We start from the raw sequence: 11,334 nt of genomic DNA, 5'->3' as shown, positions 1-11,334 counted from the left end.
ACAACTGAAATACTTTGCTCTATCAACTTAATACAGCTCACTTAAGAATTTAACACAAGGCTTAGCAAACCCACTCTGTGGGAATGGGTTGGAATCTGGAGTAAACCACAACCCCCTTAGGATAAGAACAGACATGCTCCTATAAAATGATTTAAGTTACTTGGGGACTTATCTGTCAATAGAACCCTATGTACATTTATGGAGTCATCTGTTATAAATTATTCAGGAATCCTTATAATTGTACCAAGGAATAGAGCTTGCTCTATAAGCTCTCCATGATATTGCAACATCTACGGTACTTTATCCCAAGAGAGCTACATATTTGTCCCAATGTCACGCTGTACACACAAGTGCATAATTTATAATTGACTACTGGGGCAGAATATCAACCAAATTAAGACTTCTTTTTATATTTTGTGCAATTCTACTAGGCAAAATATTCTTAAGAATATTCTAACATTCAGTAAATTATAAATAATCTTATGAAAACATGTTCTGATTTTCAGATCTAATAGCAACCTTTGGTTGCACATCTATTGATTCTGATTTCTCAACCTGAACTAAACAAGGCCTACTTATATTAAATTAAAAATTTCTCTTTAAAAAAAACTGCAATGCTTCACTTAACAGCTATGGCTATAAAGGTTGTAAACTGGGGCAAAATTCACTTAACAACATAAATTTGGGGTTCAATTGTGGTGGTAAATCAAGGATTATCTCTATGAACAATAAAGGTTTAGTAGATTTTAATAAATATATTAGAAAACTTTTTATAACTCAAGTAGTGGAACCAGTGAATGATAATCATTTTATCAGGATTATGAAAAACTCATAGTTTTTTTTTTAGCAATTAGAAGTCTATTATATTACAATTTTGGTTTTTGTTCTTTTTTCAGACATTTTATATGTAAATAAAATAAGTACCTCTGAGTTGTAACTGGAGAAGGCCCACATTCTATACATATCTCAGGAATGTGACCCTGACCTTCAGATTATTCTGTTCTTCTTTAATGACATTTTTTCCTCCTGTTGAATTTGTTTTTAAATGCTAGCACTGAAATTGCTTTGAAATTCAAATTCATTTCTCAGTTTACATTTATACAATACTTTTTTCATAGCAGGGGGGAGGGGAAGCAAATCTCATGACAAATAGGAATTTATCCCCACAAAGTGAATAGGATCAACTACAATGAAACCATGGCAACTGTCAATTTAAACAGTTTAAAGAAAATGAATTAGTGCAACCAACTCTTGAACTTCTGTGTTTTATCACTATTGAAAAAGCATACAGATTCCTATATCAAGAATTTCATTATATTGAAATTAACCTTTGACTATTACTTTAATCAGCTATTTCTGATCTAGAGTCAGCAGTTTCCCCCAGGATGTAAATCTGTATCTTTAGGGAGAAAAGGAAAGAATTTTTATTTCAACAGCAAAATGTTGTCTGAAAATACTCCTCTTAAAATAACACAGAGTGGAATGAATTAAGAGTAGATTTGCTCTGCAAAGTATTACAGTGTCCAACTTCTTATTTTGCACAAATATTAAGAGCTACTGAAGACTAAACAAACACATCCATTTGTTGAACTACATTTAAGTTACATTCCTAAATCCCATTAAACATACATAGCAAAATTTATAGCACACATGTAGAGATTTGCACAGTTAGTAGAATAAATTATTATTAGAAATTCTAGGGCAAAAAGGACAGAGGAATAAGAGCAACAAAATGAGTGGAATACACAAACACATGTGTGACTTGACTTGGCTTGCCAGGAACTTTGGTAGATTCTTTTTGTTTTGTTCAGATATGCCTAGTCTTTAATATTTTAGTAGCATTTTATCTATTTATGAACTCAAAATGGTGGGAATCTACGCTACCAGATTTTAGCAGTCAAGATTGCTAGAAACCATGAAAATGGGCCCTCAGATTATAGGATGCTTACTCCTATTCTAGGATAAATTCATGACCTCCTATTTTTTTGAGGGAGGTGGGGTAATCACATTCTGCATTTCAATTCTTGTAACATTATTCAAATAATAGAAAAATCTAACACCAGAATTAAACAGCTGAATAATGAATAAATTACAGGTAAAGATTTAACCTTCTGCATATTTTATAAACCACATAACATTTTTACAAGTACTTATAAATGAATAATTAGATTATTAGCTTTATGGATGTGAAGAGTGATAAATTTGCCCTATTTTAATAATTCATTTTTTAAAAGTCAGTTATTATGTTGTGACTAATAGTATAATAATAAAAACTGTTAGCAATTTAGCATTAAATACACTTCTGAAGGAAATTTTTTTTTGTGAATTTGAACCCAACAGTTAATTTTTCTAAGATCAATAGTTTTCAGACTTTGCCTGATCATTGCCAATAGTCTTTGATAAATTCCTTAATGGAGATAAAAAATTGTGTTGCTCAAGTTTAGCAAAATGTTTTATTAATACTGGCATAATTTGATATTTCCAAATAAGGCGTGTTTATTGTGGTTTTGGATATCTAGCCAAAAATTGAATAAATACTTTTTAAAAAACTGCATATACTCTTTGTGCAGATTAGCACTTCTGAAATATGTCAAGCTTTTCAAAATAATTATTCTGTTCTTTGCTAGAGCAATTCTTTGCTTCTTCCAAATACATTAATGTAGTGTTTCTCAACCTCAGCTGGGGAATTCTGGGAGATGAATTCCACACATATTAAAGTTGCCAAGTTTGAAAAACACTGTTCTAATATCAGATGTTTTAAATAGCTGAACACTAGACTGATAAGAAACATTTTTAAAAATCCACAAATTTAAACTAAACTCGTTATTGAGAATAAAATGTAGGTATACAGGTCCAGGAAACAATTTGTAACAGCCAAAGTGGAGATGATGGAGAAATGGTCTTTATTAGATAGACATCTCTTTGTACATTTGGAAAATCTGTTTATAATCAGCTGCCTCTGTGGGTGATAAGGAAGTTTTGGGTGTTTTGCCAAATCTCAATGTGTGGCCACCATATGAAACTAGCTAATTCAGCCCACTTGTAAATTAAGAGAATGCTTGGTTTAAAGGCAATGGAGAGAGCTGAGTGGGAATACTGTAGCACATACTTGCTTGAAATTGAAGAAAATTAAATCTAAGAGTTTGTAGCTGTTTCCACTGAAGTTCTCTGAGGCATAAATGCATCTTGCGTAAGTGTTAATTCTGCTTCTATTTAGAAAAGGAAAAGTTAATAACATCAAAAAACCACCCAAGCTCTAGAAATCTTCTGCTTGAACTGTTGCTTAATGATAAATGGGAATATCATTTTACAATCTACTACTAAATTACACAGAATTGGATGCACAGCTAATATAGGCACCTAGGGGTTTTAAGTCTTGTATCATACTCCACTCTTGGAATTCATAGCAGGTCCTAAGGCTATGGCATTTTTAAGTTATATTAGATTCTGAGTGGCCTAAAAGGGTTAAATAATAATATATAGTATTTCTATTATTTCAAAATGTGGTTAATCAGCCATATTGAAATTGGATCTTCTCTTCTCCTACAGCTGAGTGCTACGCAGAGAATTCTGTGAGTAAAGTATAGATACTGACATATACTTCAGCAGGAGCCAAGAAACCAGGAGAAACCCCAAATCAAGGACCCACATTTTGACACAGTATGACTTCCAGAGACAACATAGAAACCAATCATGAATTAAAAGTTTTTGGATGAGTAGCAACTCCATCTTGTTACTTGGAAATATTTGTTTCACTTTTAATCTGCCGAATCAGAGTTCTGCAGGTAGATTCTATTTAATTTCCCATGGTTCTATATTTTTGAAGCAATCTGCAGGAGCTTGTCCAGACAGAGAATCAGATATAATTGAACAGAAGAAGGAAAAAACCATACTAATGCCATGCACTTTATCTCTCCATACTTTTTTTATCATGTAAAGCAATCTTATATTCAACATATTCATAACCAGTTCATGCAATACTTTTTTGCATTTTTTAAATTAGGGGTTTATTAAAAAAACAAAATCCAGACTGATATACTGTTTGTGATTATTCAGAAGCAAGTTGCAATAATTCAGTTGGGTTAATAGGGTATTTGATAGTAGCCTTAACTTTTCTTTGTTTTCCTAAGGCAGTGGAAAAATTTAGTTCCATTAGAAACTAAATTTAGTAAAAATCAGGATGCAATCATTAAATATGACATCTGACATTTTTTGAAACTAGAACCTCCTGTTACTATCATTTTACATAACAAATTGATTACTACTGCAATTTTTGGGCATGGATAGGATGGAATTCCATGGCATCATTTGCTACTGAACTGCTAAGCCTGTAATCAGATTGCCTTGGTGAAATATATGCCACCTCAATATCAAGTAACAAATCCTTTGTCTCATTAAGTTACATTATTCTGATAAGTTAAGTCTATGTAAGTCAATCAGGTTCAAAGCAAGCAGGTTCAAAAATTCATCTAGAAAGCAAACACACAGCAAAACAGCATACAGAAAGACTCAGATATAAGGATTATTACAGATACGTTTTTTGTGATCTGATGCCATCATGGACAGAGATTATCTTTACTTAAAATGGAGAAGTCAACATTCATATCGCCCGTTTGATTTGTGCCAAGATAGAACCATTGCATATTGCAATATATTTTATTGTTTTAATGTTGGTGAATTAAAAACTATCAACCAGTCAAGAGATTGTGTTTGTTGTAGAGCCGTAGTGGCATAGTGGTTAGAATGCACTACTGCAGGTTAATTCGGCTGATTGCCAGAAATTTGATCCTGACTGGCTCAAGGTTGACTCTTCCTGAGGTTGGTAAAATGAGGTCTAAGATTGTTGGGGGCCATATGCTGACTCTGTACACTGCTTAAAGAGTTCTGTAAAGCACTATGAGTGGTATATAAGTCTAAGTGCTATTGCTATTGCATATGGGAGTCCTTTGGAAATCATTCTAGAAACTAATCAGTCTTTCAAGACAAGTCTTCCAGACAACAAGCATATCTAGAAGTCCTAGCTGTAACTTTATTGTAAGATTATATGAACAGAATCTTGAAAAATATGAAAACACATATTGCCTTTCCAGTGCAAGAAACTAAAGGGGGGCCCTTCTGAGTCATTTGTCACACACCCACTGCTTCTGTGAACTTATGTGCCGCTTGGCTGACCATTTGTCTAATCATCTCTTTTCTTCCTGTTTACCAAGATCATTCCCACATACCATTACACAATTTCAGTTAGTTCAAATTAGAACTAACTAGATTGTTCATTGATCCTGGCCCATATAAACATATTTACCACATACAGTGATTCTAGACCAGTTTCTGGATCCAATTCAAAGTGCTCTATCCCCTTTTAAAGTCCTCTTTTTGTGTGTTTTATTGTAAACTGTCAAGAGAATTTTGACTACTGGGCACCTTAAAACATTTAAATAAATCATATGATCATAATATCATTTTTCATTTTAAAAAGGTATAAAATCAATTGTGAATATTCAAGGGTACCCAAAAATTACTGCAGTGGAACATCTCCTTATCAAATGAAAGATCACAACGTTTAATATGAAGAAAATGCTAATATAGGCTGCCACTCCTTATCTATTCTATGCATCTCTTAACCTTTGTATCCTATTTCAGTCTTTAATCCGGATACAATAAAACTCTCACCAAAACTGCAAAACAAATTATTTCATTTTTTCCCCTTATCAACCAGTTAAAATAACACTATTTATTTTCAGTGAACTTATTTTGAAGCTCCAGCTAATATGCTTTATCTTTCCTTTAACAAGTAAAAAAATCCTTTTCATGATCCAGAGGAACTAGCAAGGAATGCACGTTATATATCTAACGTTATATATTTCATGGATAATTTGGGCTAAAATACTCTTTATATGAAAATTGATAAAAATTAAGTCAAAATTATTTTAAGCCAAATTGGCTTGTCTTGGTGATAGACTCAGAGCTTCACTAATCATTTCTATCCAAATATATTGTAGTTGGAAACCATTTATAGTATGCAGAAGCAAGAGTTTTCAAATTTCAGAAATGGACACACTTCTGCAACATACATATATCTCTTTTTTGTAACTTGAAAAGCACCATTAAGTGGTATTCCCAGTTCAGAAATTCATCCAATTAAAATACCTTTTTGAATATTACACTAGAAAGATCAGTGGAAATGGATCAATTTCAAGCTTAGTCTCTTCTGGAAATCTTTCACAGTTACCTTTCTACCACATCTTGGCCATTCCAGCAAGTTGAGCTGTCTTTCATCACGAGATCACCATCACAAAGCCTTTCTGTCAAAGAGGCATAAAAAGTTCTGGATCGTTTCATATAACTGATAAATTCCCTAGAAATTAAATACAGAACATTTTAAATAAATCATTAACTATATATTTATTTCTTCCTTATCTTAATAATGCAATAATTGAGGTACAAAATCCCTTAAGGTTATTTAAAAAGTGGATGAAGAGATGGTTTCGTGCTTCATTAAATTCTAATTCATCACTTGAACTAGACCAATTTAATCATATTTAAGATGTAAATTGATCAAATTCATGAAATAAAGGAATGTTGAAATTGAATAATATATTATTTCTGCCTCCCTTTTGATGTACATATCTAAGCATGACAGAGAACAAAGTAAAGAAAATCCAATGGGTTGCAAAAGCCAGATTTGTAGCTAAAAATTCTTAGAGTAAAGATAGTGTTTACATGAAATGTCATCAACTATTCAAACTTCCTAGCATTTCATCTACATTTTTTAAAAAATATTGAATTGATGGACAATATCTTTTGATAGAGTAAGCAAATGTTCATCTTGATGTACAGTACCTCGAAATAAATCTGTTTCCTATTCATATCTATGCCACCCTGTTAATATGTCGATATTTGAAAAATTGAGAGGAAAATTGGTGCCAAATAATTTCTAAAGCACAAATCAAATTCTGAAATGTGTATCTACCTGTTGGATTTGTATTTAACAGTAATTTTAAATTTAGATTTTAGGAGTTATAGTTTAATAACTTTTGGAAAGCCATACTCTACCCACACATGGTAAATGAATATTAAAAGTACCATTAAAATGGTAACATTTATTTAACCTTTCTCTTCTTAGAATGTATGAAGAACCTTCATTAAAATGAAGAGACAAAGGTAGGTTGACTTCTTTGCATTCTTACCGAGACACTTTTTTCAAACTTCTGGATTTGTCATTCTTTGAAGATTTCAGAGGCAGAGAACTGGAGTAGGCCAAGGAGAATAGCCAAGAGGAAAAGAGGGAATTCAGGTAAATGAAGAAAGAAATGAGAAACAAAATGTAATAAATTATTTGAAAGAAAAGATAAACATGCACAGGATTAAATCAGAAAAGAGTGATTCCTATTAAAATATTCTTCAACCTGTATTTTAAAAATAGTATAATTCATCCACCAATTTAATTCTTTTTACACTGTGCCCCCTCTGTTGAGGATTTGGGTTTTGTTTTCTAAATTATATGAAAATACATTTATTTCTTTAAAAAACAAAAAGAAATGGCTATGACTATAAAGTAAAGTATACAATAATGAAAATAAATCTTTTTATTTCTGACATATCCAAAATAAATCTTTTTATTTCTGACATATCTTCATGTTAAAAATATTATTGTTATATCTGAGAACAACATAAAACATGAATTCTGGATGAAAACAAGTACTGTTGATGACAATGATTTTCAGGGGCACCAAAAATTAGCTGCTTTATAAGGAAATATAAAAGTTATGAAATAGGTGCAGCTACATAAATAAACAAGAAAATACAAGTCTTGCTTGTTTTAAACAAGCATGAAGTATCACAGAATTTTATGTCAGTGGTGGAACACATGGTCCATATGAAGACATTCTCAAGTTCAGTCCCTGGAGTCTATAAGTAATCCTGGGAAAGCCTGTGTTATAGTGCATTTTGTTTTATGTGTTGTGTGTTTTTACAATAATGTATATTGCTGTATTAAACTTTCAAGTTTTGTTTGCCATCCAGAGTCACTGTGGCAAGATATGCTACCCTATAAATAAAATAAAATAAAATAAAGAGAGCAATTGTAATAATGAAAACCTTACAAATTTGAACTAGAACAGTTCAGTTTCCAGAAGATAAAGATAAAGAAACCCTTGATGTAAACTCAACTTCTGATATCTACATGGACACAACAATTTGAGCAGCAGGTTGGCAGTGTTACAGAACTGTTCACCAAATACTTTCAGGGGATTTTTCAGCTGCAATCTAGTTTATAGCTCTGATAGATGAGTCATATCCTATCCAAGTACTAATGGGGTCTGACACTATTTCAGTTTTTGAAATTGCCTTGTTTACAGGACTCTTTATGGAAAAAATATAAAAGGATGCTTATTTTGTCTAAATTCTAGAATATCACTTTTATAATTCACTATTTTTAAAATAAATAAATAAATAAAAGCAAAAATACTGAAACCAAAATTTCAGTATTATATTAACTGTTTCTTTCTACAATTAAATCTTGGGTGTTTAATAAAATGCACCTCTATAGTATTGAATATCGAAATATCTAAAAGAGGAACTCAGATATCAGAGTCAAATAACTGGGGTGGTCAATTATCCTGAGCCAAGTGTGTGAAATATTTTTCTACACAGTCACAGATTTAAGATATGGCACCATGCATGTAGTGCCTTAGCTTGTGATTTCAAAATGTACTACCCTTAATATTGAAATTATAAGGTATATTAAAAAAAAGTATTTTCATTGCTTATAGATTTCTGCTTTGATGAAGGACAAACAAACAACAGCCACTCATAGGATCTGCTGAATAGGTATATCATTGCATGCATAGCTACAGTTAATTAGAACAGCATGCAGGGGAACTTCCTAGCAAGCCAGCCATGTCCCAGAGAAAAAGGTTTCACAAAACTGGAAAGATATGGGAAATGGAAATAAGGGCAAACAGCAGTAAAATAAGAAATTACTATTTTGAGAAGACACATTAGCCATCAGGATAGAGGAAAGGAACACAAGAAGTAAAATACTTTTTTATCTGAAATTAGTTATATCACCATCTTGGGAAATGGTGCAAAAGGCAATCATAAACTTTTTCTCTGCCTATATAATTATTTAACAGTCACTTGCTGGTTTACACAACTAGCCAATTCACTCAAGAATCAGTTATTTCAGCTGGTTCAGATATTCTAGCAAGTGACAGAATCTTTATTGCAAAACCAGTCTACAAAATATTGTAAGATAACTGAGCCTAATAAGTCAGTGGTTGAAGTAGGACCTACTATTTAAACAAAGTTCAGAACTTTCAGTAATTTGGAGCTGATGTTAATTTACATTGCTAGCTGCAAATTACTGAAAAATCTAAGCTTTTAACCTCTAAGCCATGTTTCTACTATTGATTTTATCTCAGTTCCTTTCATCATCAATGCATATGTAGTTAGGAGTCTGAAAACTGTAGGCATTCCACTAGTGTAAGCTACAGCCCTTGCTATTTCTCTGTTCTATTTCCTGATTTTACAACTGATTTTACACACATATAGATTTTTTTGTCAGATTTCCTATTCAAGGTTGTATTCCCTTCATTTATAAATTACTAAAATCAATGGCTCCTAGACTGAATTGCCCTATATTACAGATTTATAACAATACATCAAACACAATACTAATTACAAATAGGCCTTCTCCAGAGTTAAAATAAGTTTATTTAACTTCCTTTATTGTTATTAAAAAAGTAAAATATGACTATCCTTTCTGGCCTGCTTTTCATCTGTTTGAAAATCAGTCTTTGAACATGATGGAAATATGGGAGAATCAGAATTACTCTCATCATCGTTTGGGGAAATTCATAAGGAAATATTTTTATAAGGAAATTTTATAAGGAAATGTTTTTCTTTTCAAATTACCTCCTTTTATTGTTAATAGTTACTGAGTGGGCCATTGTTATAGGTGATCTCTCTATTTCCTTTGCTTGAATTATGCTGTCTGGCAAAGATTTCACTTCTTTTTCTTCGGGGTGTCCACACACTTTATCTACCTGTAAGAAGACAGGGAGGAAGAAAAAGGCACCAAATCAGAACTAGCAAATATAATACAAAGCTTCAGCACTTATAGCATAATAGGGTTGCTCAGAGTTTTACATCTGAAGGAGAAAAGGTCCTTTGGATCACGCAAGAAGACTCACATAGCACCTGTCAGCAGCTCCTTCAAGCAGCTGCATCTTTTCTAAGGATCACACAGCTGCCTTTCCTAATTGCAGCATAATCCTGGGTTGAAAGAACTGCCAACAGGTGGTATATTCATATCCATCCATATTTTTGTCTTTGAATCTAAAGCTCTGCACAACCATACATAGTCAACTTCTTTTAGATCAAGTTGCTCTTGGTTTTTTAGTGGCATATTAAGAACAATATTTTAAGCAGTAAGAGAGACCAAAGCAAAACAAAATTTTGTTTAACTAAAAAGTACTTACATTTTAATTACATCCTTGTAGTTTTGACTTTGCACTAAATCATATGCTCCATTATGGGGGAAAGATAGTATGAGCTTCAGTTTGGGATTAATGGAGGAATTTAAGACAGGAAATTGCTATAGAACTATGATCCATTGAGAATATTATTGAAAATCAGCTGAGCTAAAAGTGATAGTTTTTAAACCTTTTCTTCTTCTCTTGTTTACATTGAAAGGGAAATTTAATGCAAGATGTACCAATCCTCAAGCTGGTACAAATTAGGGATCCAATTCTAAAATAAATATTCCTGGGTTTTTGTTGCCTTTGACTAGTAAGAATACTTCCTGGAGTAATCATATATCCATGAAGCTTTACATGGACAGGCCCATGCAAAATAGGCATAACCCATCTTATTGTTTAATTTGAGATGGTTCTCAAACTACAAGTGAAGCAACAGAGGTTGCCATGCTTCATGTGAAATGTCGAAGTAGCACTGATCCATTCCAGCTGGCTACTTTGCAAATGGCTACTGTGTATGTGCTGTGTATTTACAGAAGACCAATGAAGAGCCAGAGAAGCTGCTGAAGCAGAGTTCAACTGCTCTGAACCATAAGTAAAAGCACCATGCTGGTTCACTTCATGGATCTATTTCAATGAAATTGAACCACTCTAGTGAAACTTTGAATAAGCTATACAAAGGTCAAATGATTGCAGCTGGTGGAATTCTTTTTCATTGACACAGAACCTTTCTCCACCGCTAAGTTAAAGTACTATCACCCATCCTTGTGTTGGTAGAAAACTATACAGGCATGAAATTTTCTACCCCTATTGCCAATTCCTTATATTTCCTCTATCCCAAGTCTCTACTGAATGA

At 32.5% G+C, this 11,334-nt stretch overlaps 1 protein-coding gene across 3 annotated transcripts in view; it reads right to left on the bottom strand.

Annotated features, from left to right (window-relative positions):
- Positions 1–6,207: 6,207 nt before the first annotated feature.
- The window catches only part of LOC120313102 (glypican-5-like), a 144,280-nt gene continuing 139,153 nt past the window's right edge, over positions 6,208–11,334 (bottom strand). For 2 of the 3 annotated variants that reach the window (XM_039354637.1, XM_039354639.1), the window contains 3 exons: positions 9,916–10,046; positions 7,188–7,247; positions 6,208–6,355 (listed from right to left, as the gene is read on the bottom strand). In XM_039354637.1, the coding sequence (XP_039210571.1) occupies positions 6,226–6,355; positions 7,188–7,247; positions 9,916–10,046 (321 nt within the window). In that variant the 3' untranslated portion in view covers positions 6,208–6,225. The remainder of the gene's footprint in view (positions 6,356–7,187; positions 7,248–9,915; positions 10,047–11,334) is intronic. The other variant, XM_039354638.1, reaches the window with a different exon arrangement.

The sequence above is a fragment of the Crotalus tigris genome, unplaced genomic scaffold (genome assembly GCF_016545835.1).
Source record: "Crotalus tigris isolate CLP2741 ecotype Arizona unplaced genomic scaffold, ASM1654583v1 scf7180000018569.352800, whole genome shotgun sequence".
In the NCBI taxonomy this organism is placed as follows: Eukaryota; Metazoa; Chordata; class Lepidosauria; order Squamata; family Viperidae; genus Crotalus; species Crotalus tigris.
This window is presented reverse-complemented; position numbering and strand designations above follow the sequence as displayed.